Source organism: Lytechinus variegatus, chromosome 1, assembly GCF_018143015.1.
Source record: "Lytechinus variegatus isolate NC3 chromosome 1, Lvar_3.0, whole genome shotgun sequence".
Lineage (NCBI taxonomy): Eukaryota > Metazoa > Echinodermata > Echinoidea > Temnopleuroida > Toxopneustidae > Lytechinus > Lytechinus variegatus.
This window is the reverse complement of record NC_054740.1, coordinates 59,565,665-59,593,308: the sequence shown is the minus strand read 5'-3', so window position 1 is coordinate 59,593,308 and position 27,644 is coordinate 59,565,665. Positions and strand designations below refer to the sequence as shown.

Below are 27,644 nucleotides of genomic sequence, written 5' to 3'. Positions count from 1 at the left end.
ACTAATTTCTCTGAAACAATTAATGGATTTTCAACAAAATATACCCCTATCCAGCTCAGACACAAACTGGATAAAATTCATCCACATATTCCTGATCATATATTATTACTTGTTAGTTTTAAATTCTTTTTATTTACAACATCTGGAGCAGACGACTACTTTACATCAAAATGTATTGATATAATCTTCTAGCAAGGTGTATTCGTAAGATCACGTTATTCTCACCCACACAGTTTATTCATGAACACAAACACACACACATGCGCGCGTAATCTACTCTTTACTACTGAATACCACTACGGAAATTATCAACTATGAGTTGTATGTATCAGGGGATTGTGCACAGATTTCTAGAGGAAAAGAAAAGAGTCTATTTCAAGAATGGTATGTTAAGCATATTTCATCAAAGTTTTACCAGTATACTGTACATGCATATTAGTCAGCAAATGCACTCTCAAACATATTTATAACCTGTACATCTTTTTTTTCTATGTTGTCTGATGAAAATCTCTTTTTATCATGATTTACACAAAGAATGTATATTTTCAATTTCCATGAATCAACAACTCCTTCTCTGGTGTTGTGATAGATACAAATCATAAGTAGGAGAAATTTCAAATCAAGAATAAAAAAAAATAATTTAAAAAGAAAATGGCCATCGTGACTCTTTGGCCCGTATTCTGAACTTGTGTTTAACTTAAAATCAGGCCTAAAGCTGTATTTCATCTATGGAAAGCCAATTGTGACACAATTCTGTAAATGTATAGGTTTGATTTATCAACCCATCTCTCATCCATACCATCCATGACTGTCTAGGAATAATAACTGAATTTATTTTTTCCCCAGTACAGCATGATGAAAAGGACGATGAACATTAAAACCATACATGTACATCGTGATTAAAATTTGTTATTTTGGGCTTGCCATAATTTTAGCCGAGATGGACCAAGACCTAAGTCAAACTGAACTTCAGGATACAGGCCTTTGAGAATAACATGATAATCATACTTAAAATGTAAATTATTTTTCGGCTGGTTGCCATTCTTCTAATTTCTATTAATAATCCTTTATCACTCTTTTCATATGCCCAAATCACTGATTTTCTTGTTTTTAATAAAAATTTAGTTTAGTATGTTCAACAAAAACAGCAATCAATGGACACTAAAAGAACTACCGAACACCAATAAAACAAAGACAAGCACATTCAAAGTGGTAGAAAGTTGCATAATATAAGGTGAACAAAATATATCTCTTTACAATCATCACTTAGTTATGGAAGTGCTCTTAAAAACATGTAGTTTACAATAATTTAACATTTTTTCCTCCATTTTTCTTCTTTCGATATCCTGACAATATCATTAATTTACAAACATTTTGAAATCTCAAGAAATATACATTTACACAAGGAAAAAAAATCTACACTACTAGACTTTAAAAACAAGATCATTAATTGCCCTTTTGGCTTCGAAAATATTTGGTTAAAAGGGGACTAAAGTTTTATACAAAAAAAAGTATGATTGTTACGAAAGTAATAAATGTATTATTGCCAGTCTATAATAGAAACCCTACCATGTTATGTTGTTTTAGCCTATTTACATATTCAGTTTTATACACAATTCTTTTTCTTTTTCCTAACCCTGACCGTTTAACACTACTTCGGCTGGACATAACTACAGATAACTTTTTTTTTAAGGTGTTGGTGATATGATACTGGCAAGAATAAAATTAATCATTCTCTTTTTTTTAACTAACAAGAATTTGTTTCTAGCTTTTAACCCTGTAATAATATTCTGCATCTATATCTGTAAGTTAATGATTGTTTCATACGGTCTGGTGTGAACTCGCCAATGCACTGTTTCAACTTGTGGGCATTTTCATCGCTATCATAAAACTCTACAATTTGTTGAGATACATGAAACGAAATGAAATGAGTGGTGCTTTAAATTATCACACCAGAACATACAAAACTATTTTTAAATTAAACAACAATAAATACCGATGGCTTCTGACCAATTCTCTCCTTCAGGTCGGTTATTTTTGTTCCCATACAGGCGTCCGTAGGCATGCCTGTGCAAGTTTAGAAAAGTTATACAATCCTCTAGAAAAACTGAGATTAGAGTATATCCTAGTTCAAAAGTATTACCCTTGTATCCCCAAATTAATAGTTCTGAATAGGTTGTTTTTATTATTATTATTTTTTAGAATGACATATGTAGCAACCTTTTCTGCATAGAAAAATTCTCTCCAGGAACTAGGAGACTGTTTTCAGACAATATGAGGTTGCAACTATTGCCATGATAAAAAAATACAGTTTTTCTTAAATCATTTACATTTTCAGATACAGTTTTTGACAACCCCCAACAAAATGACAAAGGACAATTAAGTATGATAGAGGTATACATGTGCGTAAATCATTAATTATTGAGATCATATACTCGTTATTCATATAAATCATAGAGCCATGATTTTATTTTGTCTATACAAAGAGAGCTCATATCTGCCAATAATCTTTCTGCATAAGACAAAAGAAATAAAACTGCCTAATATGTAGGTAGCAAATTGACTTAATATCTTTCTTTAATATAATCCTTGCTGCCTGATGAAATGATTTTAAATTCGGAGTCAGATAGTATAGTACTACCGTTTTAAGATGTATGACAGCAATGTATATACAAGTTTTTGGAATGGAGGGAGTTGATATAAAGCCTGATATCACCTATTAACTGTCAACACACACAATGCAGATTAGTGGTATACATGTATTTTCAAAAGGTCGCAATATCAATCTAGATTTAATTTTTTCTGTTTTCATTGTGAATTGCCTTAACACTCCGCTTCTACATGCCCTTTGGATATGATGTAAATCAGATCATCTCCGACAGGCGCAACCCCACAATATCTGGAAATCTCTCTCCAAAATATTATATTCTCTCATTTGATAAACACACGCACATAATAAATATCATGCAGCAGTTTTGCACACACATTCTTACATAATTGGCTTTTAAAAAAAAAAATCACCGACGATGATGTATGAGTTATAAGATCATTTCCCTTTTGGTTCTTAATGGGTTCTTAACTTTTGACGATCCTACAGCATTCTGACAGCATGCAACTAGGCTGCCAACCAAACAAAAGGTGTAACTTCATTTTTTCAATCAATAAAAATATACATTTCCTATGAACACACCTCTCGAACAAATAAAAACAAACTGACTGACAAAGTAAATTCTTTAAAACTCTGATATGATCACACATCTGTTGAAACATCTTCCCTGCCATTATACAGTCTTCATGCCTTGACATATATACTTTTTGACTACACATGTCACCACAGAGAAAATAAAGTACATCTGTATCTGTATTAGTCAGTCATAATCGGAAACTGGAGTTAACTCCTTCTGCTTGACTCATAGCATCCACAGAGTGATGGAGTTGAGACCTTGTAGCCTTTTAAACAGAGGTTTCGTTATCAGTACCATTGTAAGGTGGGGGAGGAGATGGGGTGCGTCGGAACTGCTCAGGGACCTCGATACGGACCTCCTGGATGCTCCCCCGTTGGGTCTCTAGGTACGACGATTCCCGAGGACTGCCGGGGATTGTGGGAAGGTCGAGAGTTGGACGGGCACCACCACTATTTGTTTTTCTGGATTGATAGGAAAGGGGGGAGAGGAGGGACATGATATTAGCTGGTAATTCAGTTTGAGGGAGACAACTTTTTCAGGCATTAGAATACAGTGCGTATCAAAAAAAAGTTTACACTTTGAAAAAGCCCTGTGAATTCAAAAATATACAACATGTGGGTAATTTTTGCACGTATAATCTTGGGTTTGGGTCTCATTTATCCAATGAAAGTAAAAGTTTTGTCAGAATGTTACACTTGAGTGAGCACTGTCCATTTCTGTAAAGCTCGCAGAAATCTGTTTGCGCAGAAATGCTCGTTTTCATGCTGTGTCAAGGGGAAAGGGCGAAATCTAACTTACCGTACGAAACATTTATCATACATTTCCCTTCCACTTTTAGTCAATTGAAATAAAACGGATACATACCAGCATTTTGTAACAATTTTGCCACCCATAGTGAAATTTCAGCTCTTATTAAGCACAACCTTTACCCTATTTGTGCCAGCTGGATCTGAGGACATAACTGAATCTGGAGAAAAGTTTATATCACACATCTCCAGCATTTTTTCTTTAAGTTTTTATCATTGAAAGTGGGTTTACATTTCATTTTTCATTTAATACTTGTTTCTCCAAACTTTTCTCAATTTTAGCAATGATAAACATAAAGAAAATCAAGCTTTAGCCATTCCATGTAAATCACACCTTAGTGTAACGCAAATATCGTCACGATGGGCTCGGTATGTGGAGGAGTGGGGTAGGGCGGAATGCACTCTTCGAAGTGTTTTGGGCAAGGAAACAAGTCTAACAAAGTAGAAGATATCTTCAAATCAATTTTAGTAGCTAAATTCCATGTATTCTTCACGATTACGGTCTACTTTTATTCGCATAACTATTTCAATGTTCTGCGCAAATCATTTTTCACTAACTTTTCAAAAGTAAGTGGTGCTCACTCAAGCGGAAATATTTTTTGACAGTTATATCGTTATTTGCTTTAATGGACCTGTACCAATGTTTAAATGTGGAAAAATCTTCAGGATATTACAAATGCATAATTTTACAGGATTTTTTCAAAGTGTAAACTTTTTTTTGATACGCACTGTATATCGCATGTTCTATAGAATAAGATATTTTGCCAAACACAGTTTTCTGACCCTATGGCCCATATTCTGAACACTGGTTACCTTTAGACCATGGTTTAAAATTGTGATTCAAATATGAGTAGTCATACGTGATACAAATTTGCAACGTGATAATCAAACTATCATCTCATTTGATACTCAAATCATTACAAACCATCTTGAAATAATAAATACAATAGTTTTCTTAACCATTGCATCATGGGTAAAATCCCCCAGTAAACTCACTCAAAGCAAACAGTGTAAACTAAACAACGTTCGATACGTAGAGCTTTTCATAATTTCAGCCCAGACTTAAACATCGGTGTAAGTTAAACAGAAGTTCTTCAGACTGCAGGCCAGACAGAATCTCTGGTTATCATTTTAAACAGCATGAGTGGGTAATATAATGGAAGGCTCACTGATGTGGCATTCAAACAATTCCATAAAACAGATTTCAATAACATTTCTTGCAACCTATTCATTTTTCCCCACGTTACCTAACAAATGATAATCCTGTCCTCATGAAAGTATGTGTGGGATCATTCATTGGACACATGAAGTGTATTTATTTGATTGTAGTTTGTATTACATACCAGTTACTAAAATACTATACCACAAAATCAAGCTGTTACCAGAAAAAAAAAATTGGATGGCTTTGCTAACTATGCTATTGCAATTTTTAGCAGAAAAATCTTTCTGTGGATGATTTGGCCCCCTAAGCATTTTTCTTTCTCATAAAATTCAAAGCAAATTCAGTCCAACTTACTCTTTTCCGTGTGGTTTTCTGTGGACAACCTGACCAGCTTCTGAATTCTTGGCCAAGGCTTTCCAGACACCGGTCTTGGCCATGTCCTCGGGAATGTTGATGCATGCGACCTCGGGATGAAACTCCACCTTGTCCACAGGGATGCTCAACATGTTACCATCCGACAGAGGTACCTGGACACGACCAGGGATGTTCTTGATCTGATGAAAAAATTCATAAGAAAATAACCAAAAAAAAGTTTGAATCAAGAATGAATCTTGATGGAAACCACAAAGAGAACGACCCAGAGGGGTCGTCAAGGTGGTGACCACTGCGTGATATTTTCTGTTCTAAAGAAAAGACAGAACGAATGATGCAAAATCAAAATGGAGAATGTTCTTGATGGAAAGTATGGAGAGAACAACCCAGTGTGGCCTTCAAGGAGGTGATTACTGCAGGATATTGGTGGTGTTCCCATGCATCTTTCAGGTGGTGATGATTTTACAGAGAAGGTAATCAGTCTGGCTTCAGTTCTTCTATAACAACATAGGAATCATCGATAGAGGCGATCTAGTGTTGTAATAAAGTATAAAGTACAGGGGAGTGGGATTGTAAAGGCACTGTCGGTGCCTAATGCTTGAGCTTCAGAGAAGAGCTTCAGAGAGGCCCTTGGGTATCATCTAGAGTGTTCCTGAGTGACTGAAAAACAATGGTTAGTTCACATCTCTGATCTCCTTTGCTGTCATCTATGTGTGGTTTCAAGTGTCATGCTGGACCTACATTCATAACTCCCAACCCGTCCCCATGCATGCATTCAAATGAGAACAATTTGTGTGTGTGTGGTTCTGTACATTTTGTTGCAGGTGATGCATGCCAGGCCTACATTCAAGTGCCTTCTCCATGCAGACTACATCCCTTTAAATCAGTATGAATAATTCTATCTTTATCTATTCATTTTTGTGTGGATCTGTTGGTGTAGTTTTAGGTGACGCATGCCAAGCCTGCATTACCCCCTTACCATCCTTTTTATTTGTGGCCCTGTAACTTCAATTTTTGGTGATGCATGCCAGGGGGCACCATTACATAAACGTTACCATTATGGAAACTCTGCCATGCAATGGTTACTTGCATGGAATCGTTGATTTTGATTGTCTTTGTTAATGAGCTTTACCATGACAGTTACCATTCAATGGCAAAGTTAGTTAAAGTTATGCAATGGGGCCCTATCGACCCTTCCCCATGCACAACTACTACCCTCCCCATCAGAATGTATCAATATTCTTTGGTCCTGTAAGTTTAAATAGGTGGCACATACCCAGTCTATCTGATTCATGCACTACATACCCTTCCCTTGCAATGTATGAAGAACATACATGTACACTACCCTTCACAATTAGTATGAATCCATTTTCTTTTTGGTTCTGAATGAGTAACTAGTCTTACATAATTTCTGCTGGATCTATAATCATCCCCTACCAATCCTTCCCCATCCATACATTCCAATTAGTAATCTTCCATTTTTTGGTGGTTCTGAATAAGCATGTAGTCTTCGATAATTCATGCTGGACTTTCATTTCATCCCCTACGGACCTTTCTCCATGCAGACATCCCTACTGATACATCGTCTTTGTGGCTCTGAATAAGTACCTAGTCTTACATAATTCATGCTGGACTTATCCCTACGGACCCTTCCCCATGCATACATTCCAATCAGTACCGATCCATTCTCTTCTTTGTGGTTTTCTGTAGGTGTAGTTTTAGGTGATGGAGGGGGTGAAGGGGCCATTTCTTCTTCTTCATCTTTTATCACTTTCTCTTTAACCGCAGAACCATTTGTTGCCTGTTTTACGAAGTTTACACAAAAAAAAATGACAACAAAAACTAATGAATAAATTCTGTGATCTTGGAGAAATTTCAGGTCTGTAAAGTTGCATGCAAGAAAATGACAAGAGTTCTGGGGCAGACAACTAATGAACAACGGTTTATGCATGCAGACGATTATAGAGCCCCCTCTTTTGGTGGCTAGCCTATAGTCAAATGACTATCCTCTGTAAGGAAGGCCATATTGGTGCCTGTGACTAATCCCATTGATTCATGCCTATCCTATCTAGCTCCCTCTTGTTGGGATTTATGTACAGTTTAATTTGCACTGCACACCTCTACTTATATTTGATGTATCCTTCACTTTCACTCATAATTGGGCTGGTGTTTCAATAAATTTGGTTATCCATTCGGTTAAACATGATAGCAAAAATAATACTTTTGTTACATATACCACCCATAAATAAAGGAATAGAATGCACCATTTTCTTTCCCATTTTGTTTTAATCTTGGGCATGCTCATGAGCTCAGAAATAGTGATAATTTGGTAGTTTCTAAAGTACTTCATATTAAAAGAAATACAAAAATAAATGAGTAATATCATTCATGTTTATTATCCACATGGTCAAATTAGAAGAGATTGTTCTACAAACAGTAGGATTGGAAAGCCTTCTATTATTCTGTTCAGTTTCTGTGTTTTTGTTTTACTTTTGGTCATTTTAAAACATTCATTAATACATATCTGGGTGAGTGGAATTTTAATGAAGGATAAGGAATATATTCTTCGTCAATAATCTCTGTTATTCTAGGATTAAAATATCAAATACCACTTTAGGATGCTCTTGGGATGCCATGGCTGAAGCACGCTGTAAAAGCTGAAATGTATCCGACCGTTTTCTTCCCTGTTAATTAGAAAAATTACTTGAGCTTTAAACCCGGAATAAAACCATTTTTTTTTTAGAAAATGTAGGTCTTTCACCCATGACTAACCCTCCTGGTCTGCAGATTGTAAATGAAGATTTTCTTTTTTTTTTCAAATTTCTTGGCATCTTTGCTTTTTAAAAATTTCTCCCAAATATCAGGTAAATCTATTTCTCTTTCGAACATTATCATTAATTCATGATACAAATTTTGATCTTTTGGAATCAAGTTCTTACCTGAATATGCATTTTTGTGTAATTTGGCCTCTATTGTTAATCAGTGCATGGTTAATAGATGGATAAACAATGTACAATGAGTCAGTCTTTTTAAAAGTGAATTTGGAAGTTCAGTGTTTTGGTGCAAACCCGAGGGGTTAGAGTGGTGACATTGTCAGTTGAGCACCAGAAAGACGTAAATGCCTTTCTGATTCTCACACAGACCATACACAAAGGTGGTTATACCTTCCTCATGCTGTGCATGCACAATTTACATGCGTAATATGTCCTTTTTTGAAAGGTCTCAATTTCTGAAGCTCAGAGGATATGTCTTTCTCTTTTCTTCAAACTTAAGATGCAAATAACATTACCCACTACATGTACTTTCTATTTTTTTTTAACCCATTATTGATAAAATCATTTTATCTGAGGAAAATATACTACTAGAGAAATAACTCCTCACTTTCCCAATATATGATTATAATCCCATAAAAAATTTCTATTTTCAAAAGCTTTTTAACGTGTAGAAAATGGAACACCACATTGCTGTAAACCTTATGCTAATACAGCAAAGAAGAACATTCCAGCTGCTAAAAATGTATGTGTGGAAATCAGAACAAGTCAGCCTTACACTAACTACAATCCTCTCATGCAGTGTTGAATACAATCACCATAAATCGTTGTATAGCAATTTCTTCAGATGCTATTATCAGAATGGCATGACTTTCCTTCTCAGAATGAAAAAAAAAATGATGTACTCGATTTTGTCCCTGCAGTCATTTGTATTTATTGCTTGTTTTTTGTATAGGATATTTATTATCCTTTTTTTTTTCAAGGGATACACTAAAATGTCAGGCAGGGTGCATGCACTATACTGTCACCTTTTTATACTTCCACTTTATACCGCAACCCAATCTTTTTAATTTGGCGAGGAATTGAAACTGTCACATAAGAAAAAAGAAATAGTTCATTCGTTCATACTCATATCTGGTAACTCCAAGCATATGTATAAAAGCACAACGATTAGCATTTATGCATAAGAAAAAAGAAATAGTTCATTTGTTCATACTCATATCTGGTAACTCCAAGCATATGTATAAAAGCACAACGATTAGCATTTATGCATAAGAAAAAAGAAATAGTTCATTTGTTCATACTCATATCTGGTAACTCCAAGCATATGTATAAAAGCACAACGATTAGCATTTATGCATAAGAAAAAAGAAATAGTTCATTTGTTCATACTCATATCTGGTAACTCCAAGCATATGTATAAAAGCACAATGATTAGCATTTATGCATAAGAAAAAAGAAATAGTTCATTCGTTCATACTCATATCTGGTAACTCCAAGCATATGTATAAAAGCACAATGATTAGCATTTATGCATAAGCAATTAAGTAGTGTTGTTATCATTACAGATCAGTACTAATCTACTTTTGTGTTGATTGCTTTTGTTTAGCTGAAACAAAACCAAATACAAGACCAAAACACAACATACATGTACATGTTATTTAAAGTATGAAAAAAGTGTTCTGGGATGCACACAAAAAATTCAATACAGGGGCACTTTTGACAGGGCTGATTGTGAAAGCTTAATACAACTTAACAACCAATTGGAGCTCTGTGGGGTTCCTCAATTATAATGAATCACTTTCACATTAAACACAAGTTTTGATAAACATGACGCAACCATTATTTTTTTATAGCAAACCAGAGTATTAACCACAAATTAGTTGACACTAATGATAAATAGTTATTCATCATTCATTAATCATTAAGTATAAAAAAAACACATGTAGCAAATATGTTGGCTCTTAATATTTTTGTGATTCATGTATGTAAGTTGTATGTTAAGTCATATGCAACGTTGCAAACAGCTTTATGAAAAACCAAATGCCTGAGTAGAGAAATTAAAATACAAGACACATAATATCAGACTAGATGAAATCCATTGTAATACATGAAGCTGTAAGAAACAACATAAGTTCTTCAGCATATATATGTATCATGTAACAATCTACAAAATTAACAAGTGAAAATGATCTTTTTAAAATAGCACCCTCTATTGGTCTGAGCATACACAACTTATTGTTATCATTAACAGGAGTAATGACATACACATGTATTCATCACTAACATGGTTGTCATCATCATCATCATCATCATCCCATCACCATCATTATCATCATCATCATTATCATCATCATCATCATCATCATCATCATCATCATCACCATCATCATCATCATCATCATCATCATTCCAACTGCCATCCTTGTCATAAGAATGATTATCTCCCTGTGATTATTTGCTGTAAGGGAAAACTCCCAGAACGGAGTAAAGCTGGCGCAATTGCAGCATCACCACCACCAAGATCCTTGTTTTCTCTCTCACCTGTTCACAGGCTGCGACCTCTTCTTCTTCCTTCTTCTTGCGATCATGCTTGGCTCTCTTGGTCATCTCCGGCATCACATCATCCAACATCATCAGCTCTTGCTGGGTGAAAACCTTGTCCATTAGCTTCCTCACCAATACCATACCCAGTACCTAGCAGAAGTCAAAGGTCAGAAGTCAAGTTATAATGGAAATACAATGTAATTTATTATCATTCAATTTTCTATGAGGCATTACATCATCAGCAACCCAAAAAAGAAAAAGTTATGTTTCAAACTCTTTCTTAAATTAAAAAAAAAAACCAAGTAAATATACACATCATGATTTGTAAGAAAGTGAGGGGACCTGTGATGTCAAGCACTCCATATTTCTTTATATTTTCAGACCATTTTGATCAAATTTTCTGCATCATTTATTCAAATCCACTTTTTGTTGATTTTGCTCAGATGGATGACTTGCCTTTAAATACAATCTTAAAACCCTACATTTTCAAACATCTCAGTTCTAGAACCCATTTCATAAAACTTGTTAAAGCTACAAATTTGAAAGAACAGTTAAAAACTACTGAAATCCTTCAATCTGATTGGCTGTTGATAAACTTGTGCATTTGTCGTTATAAAGCCTTCATGAAACAGGCCCCTGAAGGACTTACCATGATGGGGAAGACAAGGGCTGCATCCGTTGACTTAATAACCCAGAGTACGACGAGACACATGAGCTGAATAAAGGTGAATAGATAAACCCTCTTGATACCGACATGGCGTAGGTAGATGTAGTCTGGCTGGTACTTCAGGGGCATGAAGAACAGTGCTAGACGGTCCACAAACTGAACAAGAGGAAGATAGGAAACGTGAGTAAGGAAGGAGATACATATGAACCATGGCAATGAAACCATTGCGATTGTAGCAGTTCAGGATAGAAAAGAAGCTGCCCCTCCCCCTTCCACTAGAAAAATAATAATACCGTTCATCTGGTTATTTATAATGCACTTAAAACATACATTGTACGTATCTAGGCTCTTGCAGATCATTACACCTGTCATCGGATTCAATCAGTCAATATTGCACACAATATATGCACATCCTCCAAACCCTGGGGAGTATTCTAGCCAGTCATCATTGAGGTGCACGCCGCACACACTACTTGACAAGCCAAAGTGACATTCGCATCCTACTGGGTACCCATTTTGCAACTGGGTCAAAAGTGCGGATTGATGCCTTGCCAAAGGACGCTGTGCTATGCTGGGATTCAAACACAACTAGTTAATTTTGTCCAGGATCAAAATTGAATATCAAAGATCCAGCTGATAATTCAATAATAACCCAATCCTAATTGGGTGCGTCGTGGTCTATTGGTTCTGACTCTTGCCTTTCAAACAGAGGGTCGTGGGTTCGAATCCTAGCCATGGCGGGTTTTCCTTCAGCAAGAAATTTTTCCACGTTGTGCTGCACTCGACCCAGATGAGGTAAATGGGTACCGGCAGGAAGTAATTCCTCAAAAAGCTGTGTGCACCAGAATCGGTAGATTAGCTTAGCCGGGGTAATATAAGAGCGCTTTGAGCACCTAGCAAGGTGGATACGTGCATCATACAAACCTATATTATTATTATTCTTAATTTACAATCATATTTGTCAGATACACATGGCTAGAGATTTACAGGCTGGTTGATCAGTTATTTATCAAGATATAACTTCTATCTCCTTCCCATCCTCTCCTGGATGGAGAGTGGCAAAATGAGAGATGTCTTACCTGAACACCTTTTAGTGATGCAATACCCATGAAGAGAAACACTCCGTACAAGACAGGCATTGGTACAAACTGGAAAAAAAAAAGAGAGAATATAATGGTGTTAAATGATAGCAAGTTTATTTGATGAGTAAAAGAATTATAATAGTTTAATGATACTTTTTAAAGATGATTGTGAATTTTACTTCATCATTTGGTTTTCTTTAAATATAATCAAGCATGATTCTTTTAAAAAAGAACATATTGATAAGGAGTATAAATTCAATATCATTATTTGTTTTTGCTTCAAATATAAAATTTATTATTAAATGATTACTTACAGATAAGATCTTGGTCATGAGGGTAGCCAATCCAATCATAATGAAGACCATCACACCTGTTAATCTCTGTTCCCTATAAAATATATACAAATGAACAAGAAACATATTGGATTAAAATGAAACACTTGCGGTGGTGGGGGCATAAAGGCCCCCTTAACATTTTTCATGATAAATGATCATCATCATCATTGTCGTCATCGTCATTATCATCATCACAATAAAAAATCAGCACCATCACCATCATAATCTTTAAAATCATCATTAAAATCACCATTACTATCATCCCTACCACCATCATTCTCATGAAGATGATCATTACTACCAACACTACCATCTTCATCATCACCATCATCATCATCATCAACATCACCATCACCATCATCACCATCATCATCATCATCCCCATCACCATCTTAATCATCACCACCATCATTATCATTAAAACCACCATCCTTGTCATCATCATCACCTTCATCACCATCATCATCGTCATCATCATCAACATAATCTCCCCACGATCACTTTTATTCCCAGGGAATCCTCCAAGAATATTGTCTTTAATAACTCACCTGCAACCGACAATCTTTGGTCTCTCTCCCGGTGCCTTGCATTCAGACTCCACCCTCAAGCTGTTGACGTGGTTGATAGACAACACAGTGGCAGCAACAAACCATGGCAACCCCATGATAGAACAGACACCCAACATAACGGCAACTATCAACAGATCAAGATGGTAGCCTAGCCCTTTCTGTATGGGAATGATCAAACAATGAAGAGAACTTTTAGACAATGATAGTGAATAGAACATAATATGTTACTAAACAGAACACGTTACAAGGTAATTTAACCTCCACCTCAGCCCTGATTGATTATAGACAGTTTTTGGCATTTATATACTCTGGATAAGAGGCAATCTTGAAGAACATAATCAAATAAGATTTCGAAGGCATTTGAGATAGTGTGAATTCAGCTGTTGAGAAGAGGAGTGAAGTCAGAAGGTGAAACACTACAATATACTAAAAAACAATAAGAATAAATAATAATGGTAGCATACTCAATGAAACCTCAAACAGGCAGATCCAATTTATGTTCTTTGAATAATACAAGGTAAATGATAATGCATATCACATAACCACAATAAGAGTGTAGCAATAACAAAAACATTGCTGAGAGAGGGTAGGAGATGTCAAAGAATTGAATATTTGAAAGTTTCACACATAATGGATTTCAGTAGTTAATAATTATTGTCAGTGAAAATTGCTGACTTTTCTATCATGAAATGCCCTTGAAGATTGGATATAGTGCTAATATTTATTTATTTATTCATCCATTTATCAATCTACCTATTTACGTATGTACTTATACATTTATTTATCCATCTATCTTATTAATTAATGTATTCCTTTATTCATTCCTTCATTTATGTTTTTTTCATTCGCTGAAGGTGGCTGTGGCATCATATTTTTCAAGGAAAAATGGCTGACCTTGAATTTATTTTCTTTCCTATTGACAATGACAGCAGTGATCTGCTGGTCCATGAAGATGAGGATGGTTGCTAGAAGGGCCGGTAAGACACCAGCTAGCGCCGTCCACCAGGGGTTGCCGTTGAACGGGTCGATGAACCAGCTCTTGCGCTCATCAGACGTGGGCTGGAATGAAGGGATTTGTACAATATTTATATTATTAATACACTCATCGCAAAAGTATTGAAGTGTTTCTAAGCAATAGGAAAATTTATCATTAACCCAAATAATAAGGGAGAATTGCCACTTGGTATAAACCCAATGGCCCATATTCTGAAGTCAGGTTTAATTCAATCTCTGGTTTTAAGTTGTGGTTTGACTATGGAAAGCCAGTTGTTACATAAATCTATAACAGTAGAGGTTCAATGTATCTGCATATTTGACTCCCAAAACATAATTAACTGGCTGGGAAGGATAAGCAGGACAGTTGTCTTCACCATTAAAGAATTAGTAAAGAGCACAGTAGACATGAGAAGCATTCACTGTAAACAAAATTTTGAAACGTTCGGCATCCCATAACTTTAGCACAGAGTTAGACCATGGTTTAAGTTAAACCTGACTTCAGAATACAGGACACTGTCTACTTTCTATTTTGTCTTATCTCACATAGTCTAATCCTAGTTAGTTCATCCAGCTACTACAAATTGCCATTTAGCCAATTTACCATTCTGTCTAATTACCAGTTATTACCTGTTTCCGAACCAAATTTCACATTTGTAGAGTAAATGACAATTGGACTTGGTGGATATTAGACATGGTGTAGTGGAGACCAAAGAGCAATTAGACCAAATTAACCAAAGTAGATTAAAATGGATTTGGCCCATGTGGTATATTAGAGTAACCGTTTGTAGACAAAGTGAATATAACCCAAAATACTTTCAGAATCATCTCTGTTTAGGGGAATGCACTCGTACATTCTGAAGGTACATGCATTTACACTGCACAGGGAAACAATTATTGGGGGAGGGGTCGGGACAAAGCACAATCATTGCATGAAATCCTGTCCCAACATTTCAGATTTTTAAAATCATATTTCTAATATAATCATAAAAATGCCACTGAAAAAAGCTTGTTTCTTGGGGTTCGAAGCCTTTGGCTTCTTGGCTACCGTGTATCCACTCTGAAGAGTGTAGACAAAGTGAATATAACCCCAAAATACTTTCAGAATCATCTCTGTTTACGGGAATTCACTCGTACATCCTGAAGGTAAATGCATTTACACTGCCCAGGGAAACAGTTATTGGGGGGGGGGGGTCGGGACAAAGCACAATCTTTGCATGAAATCCTGTCCCAACATTTCAGATTTTTTTAATCATATTTCTGATATAATCATAAAAATGCCACTGAAAAAAGCTTGTGTATCCACTCTGAAGAGTGATCAAGGCACTAATTGCCCACCCCCCAAGGGAATGTAAAAAGCAAACCTTTGTGCAACAGATAACTTCAAGATCTCGTAAAGTTGACAAGCACCAACATACCTTAAATTCTGACGGTACAAGTAGCTTAGGTGTATCAACGCCAAACAGTTTGTCCACTCCTACCATGACCAGAACAGCGATAAGAACGGCAAAGTCACTCACTGTTTGCCTTATCTAATATGAGAAAGAGAGAATGAGATCAAAGAATATAAACGCAAGGTGCATGATGGCGGGACCTCCATCAATACAGAGAAAGAAATCTGCTTGTTTTCAAGAAAATTGTGGGTTTCCTAGAGGATGGCTGGAACTTACACCAAGTTGATTTCAAGTACGGTGTTGACATTTTGGTGTCAACCTATTCTGGTGTAGGTGTTTGGCACCTTAATTCAAATAAAACAGGCCAAGAACAAATCCCTCATCAGTAAAACCAATTACGTTGGATCTTCCAATATTAATCTCTCTTTTTCCTATTTTAACTGAAACAAATCTCTCCTTTGAAAGGTTGAAATGGAAACTTTCAATGAAGACTTGAGTGAATTTGGATCAAAGTTACATACAATTGAGAATAGAAGTATCATCCACAACCAAAACTTTATCAATGCTATCAATTAAAGTGTCACATGATAGCAGTGGTGCAGATGATTTTTTTTACATAACTACTGCGAAAGCATAATTGCTTAAAAGCAAGTAACCAGAGGTTCTCTCTCGCTCCAAGAGAGACCTGTTAAAGTGAGGATAAATGCCTTATCAAAGGGTAATAGCGCACCAATTGGGAATAAAACCTGGTTCAAAGGAATCCAAAACCCCCAATCAATCAAATTTTCATGCAAAGTCACTAGCTTTCCATTACACAATTTTTATTTTATTTTGACCAACTCATAACTGTTCAAAGGCAAACTCATTCATATCGTCTAGTGATGAATTGAAATAGTGACATCCCACTTTTTTTTATTTCTTATTTTTTTTGGGGGTGGATATACCAAAAACTAAAACATAGGCTTTCAAAAGATACTCACAATGGTCGGGAAGTACCCTGTTGTTTTGAACTCCTTGAGACTGTAAGCAATGGTGAACGTTCCGATCATCAAGACAAGAGACATGAGGAAGATGTCCGACTGCGGAACATGCTTGCCACAATAGTTACCCACGAGCGTCCCATTCATGCGTTCACAATCTTCCTCTGCTTCTTCATAGAAATCTTCTTCGCGATACTCGTACAAGTTGGATGCTGTCTGGCACATGCATTCATATGTCGTGTTTTCATTCACATATCTAGGACAAAACATTCACAATTGACACAATAATACAAGCCTGTACGAGAATTTGTCCATGGGAGGGGGTCACTTAATGAAAATGTTTGAATCCTGTTGACATAAACTATTGACCATTTGCTTCCGCAAGAATTACACATGTAATGTTTGATAAATTCCTAAACGGTTGTGGTTGACATTTGCCTCATTGAAAATTCAAGACCCCCCCAAAAAAAAAAGAGTTTTACAATTTTGGCCTCCTCAAAAATTAAACCACCTAAAAAAAAGTTTGAAGCATGAAAATTGTTGAGATTAGGATAGTTTAGGATAGTTTTTGGTATTTACTGTCCGGGGGGTGGGGGGGGGGGGGGGGGGTGCGAGAACTCCCTGAACCCATGTTTTGCATGGGTCTACGATAGGTGGTTAGATGAAAAGTTCACTGATTCTTACATTTAAGGCAAGACTGCCTGAAATTATATTAAGTGTCAGTATTCATTGATAGAATGAAATTATGTCATGGGTATCAATTCGAAGAAAAGACCACCAATATTGCAGCAGAAGGATATTTGATCTTTGGTCTAAAAATTTGGCAAAGCGTCAATCCACAATTTGCCACCCTCCACCCAGGTGTTAAATGGGTACCCAGTAGGACGCAAAAGCCTATGTAATATGAGTCTTGGAACTCTTGTAAGAATGCTCCCCAGGGAGTGGAGAAGTACATAAATTTTAGATGAGCATGCCAGGATCTGATGATCGGGGTAATAGTAAATGTGTAAAGCCCTTAGAGACGTCGTTCCAATGTGATAAGCGCTACATAAAAGCGGATGATTATTATCATTATTATTACATCAGTTCACGGAACAATCCCATTACTAGAGCAATGGTAGTGTTGCAAGAAAATACTTGCAATCACATGTGAACAGCTACTGGTAATCCAAAATCAATGTCAGTTGTACGAATATAACAAATTCATTTTTACTTTTTTGTTGCAAGATTAAGACCAACCATCACGTGCAAATTATCAATTATTTCAGAAAATAACGATTTCAAGCTTTGCATTGATTGCAAATTTCTTTAAATGTTTCGAAAGACCTACCCTTCCACAGGGTTTTGCTTGTAGATCTTTATAAGTTTGTGAACAGACTCGTAGATGAAGATGAAGGAAATGAGACTGGAGAAGCTCTCCTCGATAAAACGGGTGAAGTACTTGACCAGAGAACTAGCATCCGTTGCAACCAAGATGATACATAGTAACATCGTCCAAAGGCCGATCCAGAAACGAAATGACAGGTAATCCAGACCAGCGGTTCTGAAAGAGACAAAATCGGGGCCCAACTTAAATAGCAACTGACTGGATAGGGACAGTGATATACTGTTTAACAGTAAATCAATTTATGTGAGAATTCATTAAATTTATCTTTGCAATATGGAATTCACATTTTGCTGTATACCTTTTCTATGACGAAACTGAATTTTCATTTTAGATCAAGTTTGAAATGGTACCACTGGTTTTCAGAAAAGCAAACATATTTTCTGGAATGAAAATCATTAACCCTAACTGAATTTCATGATTAAATGTAAAATCCCATCGTAGTCATTCCTATCAATAGTACAATTTGTTCCAGGATCAATTGCTAATCTTTGTGTTAAACCCCCCTTGACGTAATAACAAAGTCTAGTGTTTGATTGTGGGGAATGATTTTCTGGATTGTTCATACACAATTATCAATGCAATCAATCATAGAAATCAGCCCTATGATAGACCCCAGGCAACACAAATCTCTACCACATATGATTACTAGATGGTTTGTGTATATGGGGACAAGGCGCCGTTTCATAAAGCCGATCGTAAGTTCAGAGCAACTTTAAAGAACGACCGGTGATCTTGTTTTGTGGTAGATGATATTGACCATTAAATGGTCATTGGTGATTATTTAAAGCGTGAGAAAGGTTCACCAGTCTTTTGTATAGTCGCTCTCAACTAACGAACAGCTTCATGAAACCACCCCCAGGTTACTTTAGAACGGTAATGAAGAATAAGACAATGCAAAAACATAAAAAGAATCAATATTAACAATAAAAAGCAGAATACAATGTATTGTGATTTTCAATGAGGGGTAATAATAGCAGGGCCCGCTGGTGGAATAGTTTTCGGAACTGATGTGGCTACCCTGGGTAAATATGCCATTATTATTATGTTTTGCAATGAAAATTTAAATAAAAAAAAAAAAAAATTCTTGTTTTTTTCATTATAGAATACATTGGGATGGAATTAATATCAAATAAGTAAAGACCTGGTCCCACTGGCCGATGAACCAAAACGTATTCATAAGGGATACAGCAGACAAGCGAAATTTTGGGGTGGCTCCATCCCATTTCATCCACTCCAGACAATGGACAAAATGGGCGAACAATGAAATCACAGTGTGCGGATGCTTGATGGATATAGAGCGGATGAAACACGTATGCAAAAAGGACACAACATATACATAATGATTTCCAATGGATAGATAGGTTCTTTTCCGTTTTACATCCTCTCTGCATCTGTAAGTGCAGTGGGACCAAGCCTTAAACCTCTATTTGGGCGAAAAGGGCATCATTACAAGGGAAAGAGAGAGAGAGAGAATGACTCACTCGCAGAAGCTGACCAATATCTTCTCATAGACTAGAATAGGACCCGTTGATCCTAAGATGGTAAGAGGTTGACCCGCAAAGAGATGAAATGCTACACCACATATGGAAGCCCCAAGTAGACTCTCTAACGCACTCTGTTCATTAGGAAACAAATAGGGTAAAAGAGAATAGAGGTTCGGAGCGACAGAAAGTTTGGATCTTAAAAGGCAAATTTCACCCCAACATCAAGGTGGTTTACCGCAAAATAAAGGCAGAGATATAGTATAAGAGAATGTTTGATTCAATTATTCAATTCTGTTCATAAGAAAACATGTAGGGTTGGAGAAATGGAAGTACCAGCAGGAATCCTGCAATAAATTATTTAGTCTATGATGTTATGTGAGGTTTGGTACCAAAATGCCACTCTCAGGATTCTTGCAGGAAGATAAGGCTCTGAATTTTGACAAGACTTGTGATATGGGAAAGTTTTAATTTTAAAGGGAAAGTTCACCCTGACAATGAGGGAGTTAATAAATATAAAAGTATAATTTCAGCGCAGTTAGACCATGGTCTATAAAGTTAAACCTGGCTTCAGAATACAGGCCATACAGTCTACAAAAAGTGATCACATGTATGATGTCATCCGTTACATCTCAACCCATGTGACATACCATTTTGTTATCTGTAGCCTCGCCCAGTAGTCCACCAAACGTAATGACAGGAGTGATACAAGCAAAGTACATAAAGATGAACGAAGCCAGACACTGCAGGTGGAACGCATCTTTGAAGTCACTCAGATAGAAAGGGAAGCGACGCTTACAGTCCTCAACCAGACCACCAAATATCCTAGGAAACAAAGCAAAAAGAGATATTTTAAAGTTTTTTATGCACAGTTGTAGCAAACAATGATGCTGAAAATCCCATCAAAATCTAATAATGAATAACAAAGTTATCAAATTTGAAAGTTTAGCAATATTTTGAGAAAATAGTTAAATGCACATCATTGTGAATATTTATTAGTTTGGCTAATGATGTCACGTCCCCACTTTTCTTTTCTTATATAATTACATGAAATCATAATTATTTCATATTCTCATACCTGTGTATGATATATCTCCCTTGTAATGATATCAGTTGCAGCAATGATTGTTCATTTGTCAATCCTACTTTTTTTTATTCTTGGAAAACAAAATTTGAATAAACACAATTTTATATAAAAAATACAAAAGAACAAGTGGGGATGTGACATCATCAATTTGCTCATTGAATATTCATGAAGACGTGCACAGAACTGTTTCACCGGAATAATGCAAATCTTTAAAATGTCATAGCTACTGTATGTTAATTCTTGTCTGATTTTGATCAAATTTTCGGCTTGTAAACAAATTTTCGGCATTACTCCTATGTGTTTAAGATCGCATGCTCAATCTGTAATGAAAATCATTAGTCAGAAAAAATTGGAACCAGTGGGATGCGAACCTGCCATCTACTGCTTTCCAGGCAGCAACTTAACTACATTAAAATTATAATTTTCTCCTATTAAAGCCTCTTTATTTACTACCAAATTTTCAGTGTTTTGTTTATCTGATTTTTCTGTTCAAAACCCTTACCCTATTTTCAGCATGGAGTAGCCCTTTAAGAGGAAATTTTAAAATCAATATCCTCAGAAAAAAAAAGAATCAATCTCTGGAAAGAAAACGTTCCTTTTTTTTTACAACACTGTTAAAATCCCATCCCTTCTCCATCTTCTTCATCTATCTCTTCTGACCGTTCTGAACCTTGTTAACTTACCTTCCTGTTCTCTCCAGCCCTTCATGCTCTCCGTTATGTCCTCCACCCCCTCCTCCTCCTCCATCTTCTTCATCTATCCCTTCTGCGTGTCCATTGGGTGTTTGGAAGTGGGATAATCTCTTGGCCTGCGAAGGAACCGTCTTGGGCGGCTCAATTCTGATATTCGGATCCCATGCACCTACAGACAGAAAAGTATATATAAATCACTTTTTACTTAGCTCTTGGGCAACTCATCGCAATACCTTTACTTAAATCAATTTTTTTTTAAATTGGATATGCGCTTAATTGTTGATATCTAAAAGAAGATGTTATGTGTGAATCACTTATATAATTTCTTTTACAAAAATGTTTTTAAAAGCAAGACCTTAAAAGTAATTTTGTGATCTCTGAGTAGAAAAGCAGAATACAATTTAAAAATGTTATGACACACAGGAGAACCATGCCATATAATTTTTACTTGAAGGTAATGCCACAACATCCATATGTAACTTACCAGGTGGAAGAACTGTAACAGAGTCAATGAATTCATCAATGCCTGCAAGAAGGTCCTTGACGTTCTTGGCTTTGTAAGCAACATCATGGAAAATCTTGAGATACAGGGGAAAACATTGGATATTTGGGATTTAATCATCTACAGCTCAATTTGCTCTATTTATTCTCAAGCTTCTTGAAAGAAAATAAATATATATGACTTAACACAAATGTGCACACACAGAGAAGAAACCTTGAGATTTAACAAACATTGTCTGTCTATTAACTTTATATAAGAGCAAGATATACCCTGTTTCGCCTGAATATAAGTTTGCAATTCATGACTTTTCTTTAAGAAATTGTAATTCAATTTGTTGTTAAAATCCGTACCTTATCTGACATGAGAGTTGCTACGCATCTCCCGATCTCATGGTATCGCTTGGTTCCCCCGGACTGCGGGCCAAGGAGGATGAAAAGGAACCTGGTCGGGATGGGGACCTCCGTCAGGTCACCGAGGGACACCGCCGTCTGGAGGCGAACGAAAGCAATGATTGGACGTGACAGGAAATCCACCTCGCCGATCAAGACGTTGGAGGCCTCCGCACCCTGGGGGATCTTCCGCATGAAACTGTGCCTGGCCTGGATGTGACAGTAGGGGATGGGAAGAAAAATGAACAAAGCTAAAGGATGTGCCCCTGGTTCAGGATTAACATATTACCCAAAGGATGACCCTTCTCTCAAGAATGTTAGCAAACAGGATAGCATTTGATGAAACCAAGTATCAGTGATTTTTCACCACACTGAAATCCTTGCTTGTGATTGGCTCTAAGCAAGAGTGCCAGTGAAAATCATTATTGGTTTCACTTAAATGCTTCCCAGATGATGAAGGAAATGAACACACAATGTTCTTTCCTTAATCAGGGCCACTGAACTGTTTTGAAAGTTGGGGGTGGGGTCTGAAGTCTCCTAAGTTCCCCCTGTTATGGGCCCCCTATTAGTTTATCAAACAACTGCAATGAAGGCAAGCAAGAAAGCAAGCAATGTTCTGAACTTTGCAACAATTATTTAAAGTGATGTTATCTCTTTTTATATCCCAATGATTTTGGTAATGATCATTTCACTTCATCATTTGAGTTAAATAGAGCTATCATCTCAAGATTAGATTTTGAAAAGCATTATTTGTCCCTGCTCACAAATGGCATTTTTATCCAGTTGATATATACTTTCCAAAAATAATTATTACTACTATGACTACGATTATTAATACTATCATTATTACTATTATTATTATCATTATTATTATTATTATTATTATTATTATTACTGTTATTGTTGTTGTTCTTATTATTATTATCATTATCATCATCATAGGAAGATTATTGCACTGTGTGTAAGCAAGGCCTCAATGTTAGCAAAGAGCACACAAAATGTTAGTATTGCAATATTCCAACACAAGACACAAATATAGAAATGCAAATATCATTAGTAAACCCTTTCCCACTCATGGCAGGTTATACCACATGGAAGAGCTTATGTACATAATGAGTAAATTCATACATGTAATTCAGTGCTGGTATGTAATGATAACCAAGTGCATAATTGTTAGTATTAATGACCGCAAAAAAAAGATTTGTTAGAAATAACCAATCACCAATATGAATATTACAATGGATATGAAAAGGAAGAAAGTCACACATTGACACCTAATCACACAGAATTAAAGCGATATATGTGGTAAAATCACCTAGTCAAAAGGAAGAAATGAGCATGAATATGGTTAGGTATTCTGTTGAATAGGTTCTTTTACAGATGACCAAGAAATCCTGCGATTGGGAGGACGCGTTGGTACGTGCAGTGAGACATATGATGTGAAACATTGTATATTCTTCCCCAGAACCATGACAATACTGAAATCATAATAAGTAATTGCCATGAGAAGGCAGACCATCACAGAAATAAAATGAACACCAAATCAGATTTACACACAACAGTCATGACTACACATTCGAGCAAAGTAATTAGTTCTAGAGTTGATGTTTATGATTGACTGCAAATTATCATTACAATCAATCACTCAAACCATCTCCTCATGGACAATCAATCGCTAAGCTTCATGTTATAGACCCTGGTAGATGTTTTATAAAGCTGATCGTAAGTTAGCAGCGACTTTACAAACGACTGGTGATCCCTTCTTGTAAATTTTGCGCACCCAATTTTCATTGGTGGTAAACTTAGCTCCTCATAAAGGACCACCAGTCGTTTGTAAATTCGCTATTAACTTACGAACAGCTATATGAAACACCCATCGATTTCTCATTCCACAAGGATTTATAATAATGGTTAACTCTGTCACGATGGTAAATACCATAATAACGCCGCAGCATCCATTTGACACCAAGGTTTCCATGGTTTCAACAACCATAATCATAACTCTTAATGAATCGGGGGCCTCGTGGTTATATAATCCAGGTCAGATTGTATGTTGATTGCAAGATACATAATTAACCTACTATAAAAAAAAAAGAAACAGAGAGTGTAAAGGTCATAAGAGGTTCTCTATGAACATCTTATTGTTCCCATAATTACTTACTTTACCTAAACACAGAGCTTGATTAAAAGAAACACTTGAAAAATAATCTCCTGAAGAAGTACTACTTTGAATAAAGAAAGACAAATAGGTGTCACACCATCATGGTTCATTGAAAAGTTGTTAGGTCACATCAATATTATCATCAAAAAAGGAAAAGAGAAATGGAAGAAAGAAATATATTAAAGAGAAAGAAAATATGAATTAGACTAAGATATCAAATTGAATAAGACTAAATGTTACAAGTTGGTGTTTCATAAAGCTTTTCATAATTTAAGAGCAACTTTACGAACGACTGGTGATCATTTCTTAGAAGCTTAATCAACACACAGGAGAATTTGCAGTATATCATTTACCACGAGAAAGAATCACCAGTCATAAGTAAAGTTGCTTGTAGCTTAATAAAAGCTTTAAGAATGACTGGTAAACCTTTCTTATGTGCTAAACCATTGTCAGTGAACATTTTGGTGTCTACCATTTACCACAAGGATCACCAGTGGTTCTTAAAGTTGCTCAGAACTTACGAACAGCTGTATGAAACACCCACCAGGTATGCACTTGTAAGCAAGTATTGCATAAGACTGTTGCAAAGTGAAAGAAATACAGTGCAGCCGCACATGTGGAGGGTGCATGAATATTTCCTGATGGACAAAAGCTCTCTTTCGAAAATTTCCATGAACTGTTGCAATGAATTTTGTCAAGCAAATCCACAACTTGTCATCAATATACTCAAGATTCATGTATTACCCAATGTAAGAGTCGTCCCATATACAACACTGCAAACAAACAAATTTAATTCGTTTAAAATGAACACGTTTCAGAGTCACAAAGATGTACATGTAGGTCAATAGTTCATTTTTTTAGGTCCGAGTGGGTGCACTCTAATAGAATTGGGACTTTCACACAAGTGCAAGGAAGAAACACTGTTGACGTAGTACCATACCTTTGATGATCGTTTTAATTTAAACGAGTTCTCTGATTTATTAGAATGGAGGGATCCGGATTTACTTGGGACGGAATGGACAGACTTTGAAAAATGAAATACAAAAGAGAGTCATGATGATATAAGGCTAACATGAATAAACTAAACATCAATCCAGTAATGGAATAGACAGATCATTTTGGCAAAATAAACCTGGATCTTCTCCCTTCTGGGTGAGGGAGGGGGGTACATGTATTCTCATACATTGTGTAAAAGTCCATATGTGAAATTTTATAATCAGCTGTAATCAGGTATGTTCATATAAAAGTATTAATATCCTTAATATTTACTATTTCTAAGTGCCCCCCCCCTTCGGTATTTACTCTGGCAACTTGATTATGGCCGGTCCCTGAATTTCATCTTTTGATCACGGCTATATTTTCTTATTTGTTTATTACTACTTTTTCTCACATTAATTCAACAGATAATGGTGTGCTCTTCATACACATGTATTTGGTCATATTTTAGCATGAATAGTATGCAATATTACCTCTATCAAAAACATATTCATAAAAAATACCAACTTATTTAAATCTGGCAATATTCATGATGAAAAATCTTGATATATTGTAATGTGATTCTACTGTATACACCTTACATGTACAGTGATCTTTTCCATCATTAAAGCAAAATGAACCAAAGTACTTGTTTATAGTCATTGAATATCAATGAAATTATTAAGTGCAGATTTATATAAAATCACATCAGTGCAGTGTGTATATAAAAAGAGATTAAGAATGGTGGTCTGTTTATAGAGAAATAGGAAGAATTAACAGCAAACAATGTGATTACTCAAAATACATATGGTGAATTTGACAAATAATCTATATTCATTTACATGTACATGTAATATATCAAAGAAAAAAAAAATATCTGGGGGTGTTTCACAAAGATTTAAGTATGACTTAGAGTCGCACTTAAATACCGAGTTGCGTACGGTATGAAAGGCTTGACCGCATTGGTCAGATCGTGTCATGAGGATGCGCAATAATGCGTATCTATCAATAAGTTCGCGTGTTGCATATCATGTACGCTTCGGCATTTAAGTGCGACTTGAGTCATGCTTAAATCTTTGTGAAACACCCCCCTAGAGATATAAGTAGAACACCATATATATACTTCAATTCTACTACGAGTACGATCACATATCTATTCAGTTTCACATTTTTAACCATTTTGAATTTCTAGGGTGTTGTCCTCAAGGAACATGAACTGGTGTGTCAGTTTTAACACCAAAGTCTTGTACATTGAAATGTATCACATTTTGATTGGCTGCTCATTGCAGGAATACTTCAAACAAGCCAAGGTCACATTACTAGATGCTATTCCAATAACTTTCTACCGCTTAGTCACATTAGCTCACCCTAAACTAGTTATAACGAAATAACTTAATGACTGATATCTATATAACCTGGAAATTATTTTACTTCATCTATTTTCACAAGTGAAGGTCATAGAAACATTTCCCCTCCTTTTAGATGGTACAATTTTTTCAAACTAAAGAACAATTACTGAAAATATAAAAGTAACACCTCACAAAAAAAAATAATTCACAACTGATTTATTTGCCTACCAATATGATAATTCTTAGCAACACCATCAGAGAAGAAAGAATAAGTAACAGATAAGCAGCAAGGATTATAGATTAACAGTCAGACATTGACATTGTTTCAAAGGTGTTCAAATAATCATTCCTCACAGAGAAGGGTGCAGATTATAGAAATCTGACATTGAAAATAAACCCTAGTATTAAGTAGGTTTTGAAAGTTGCTTTTGTTATATTTAAAAGTGCGTTTTTCTTAATATTCATTTATTCAAAGTAGGAATATCTTTTACACATTAATAGTTCTTTTTTCAATAGTAGTGTTGAAGTGAAATAGCCCAGGTAAAGAAAATTGATGATTTTAAATGTAAATTGTTCTTAAAGTATCATTATGAAATTTCTTAGGGTGGGATGGAATATGAATTATCACATGAATGGAGCATGAATGATCAATATATTAGATTGATAATTTGAATATTTCAACCCCAACCACCAACACTGCAAACGTTGTGTCGAAAAGAAAATCCCGATATAAGTGCTTTCTAAAAAAAACTCTTTTT

General features: G+C 35.7%; 1 protein-coding gene across 1 annotated transcript in view; it reads right to left on the bottom strand.

Annotated features, from left to right (window-relative positions):
• Positions 1 to 261: 261 nt before the first annotated feature.
• LOC121418442 (electroneutral sodium bicarbonate exchanger 1-like) overlaps positions 262 to 27,644 on the bottom strand; it is a 46,500-nt gene continuing 19,117 nt past the window's right edge. The window contains exons 11-30 of the mRNA XM_041612324.1: positions 25,503 to 25,586; positions 22,363 to 22,611; positions 21,995 to 22,088; positions 21,502 to 21,679; positions 20,382 to 20,556; positions 19,732 to 19,865; positions 18,194 to 18,406; positions 16,864 to 17,119; positions 15,908 to 16,021; positions 14,391 to 14,555; positions 13,476 to 13,654; positions 12,907 to 12,979; positions 12,590 to 12,658; positions 11,493 to 11,666; positions 10,841 to 10,993; positions 9,325 to 9,384; positions 8,135 to 8,209; positions 7,204 to 7,326; positions 5,508 to 5,707; positions 262 to 3,646 (exon numbers count right to left, since the gene is read on the bottom strand). Coding sequence (XP_041468258.1) covers positions 3,454 to 3,646; positions 5,508 to 5,707; positions 7,204 to 7,326; positions 8,135 to 8,209; positions 9,325 to 9,384; positions 10,841 to 10,993; positions 11,493 to 11,666; positions 12,590 to 12,658; positions 12,907 to 12,979; positions 13,476 to 13,654; positions 14,391 to 14,555; positions 15,908 to 16,021; positions 16,864 to 17,119; positions 18,194 to 18,406; positions 19,732 to 19,865; positions 20,382 to 20,556; positions 21,502 to 21,679; positions 21,995 to 22,088; positions 22,363 to 22,611; positions 25,503 to 25,586 — 2,961 coding nt within the window. The 3' untranslated portion in view covers positions 262 to 3,453. The remainder of the gene's footprint in view (positions 3,647 to 5,507; positions 5,708 to 7,203; positions 7,327 to 8,134; positions 8,210 to 9,324; positions 9,385 to 10,840; positions 10,994 to 11,492; positions 11,667 to 12,589; positions 12,659 to 12,906; positions 12,980 to 13,475; positions 13,655 to 14,390; positions 14,556 to 15,907; positions 16,022 to 16,863; positions 17,120 to 18,193; positions 18,407 to 19,731; positions 19,866 to 20,381; positions 20,557 to 21,501; positions 21,680 to 21,994; positions 22,089 to 22,362; positions 22,612 to 25,502; positions 25,587 to 27,644) is intronic.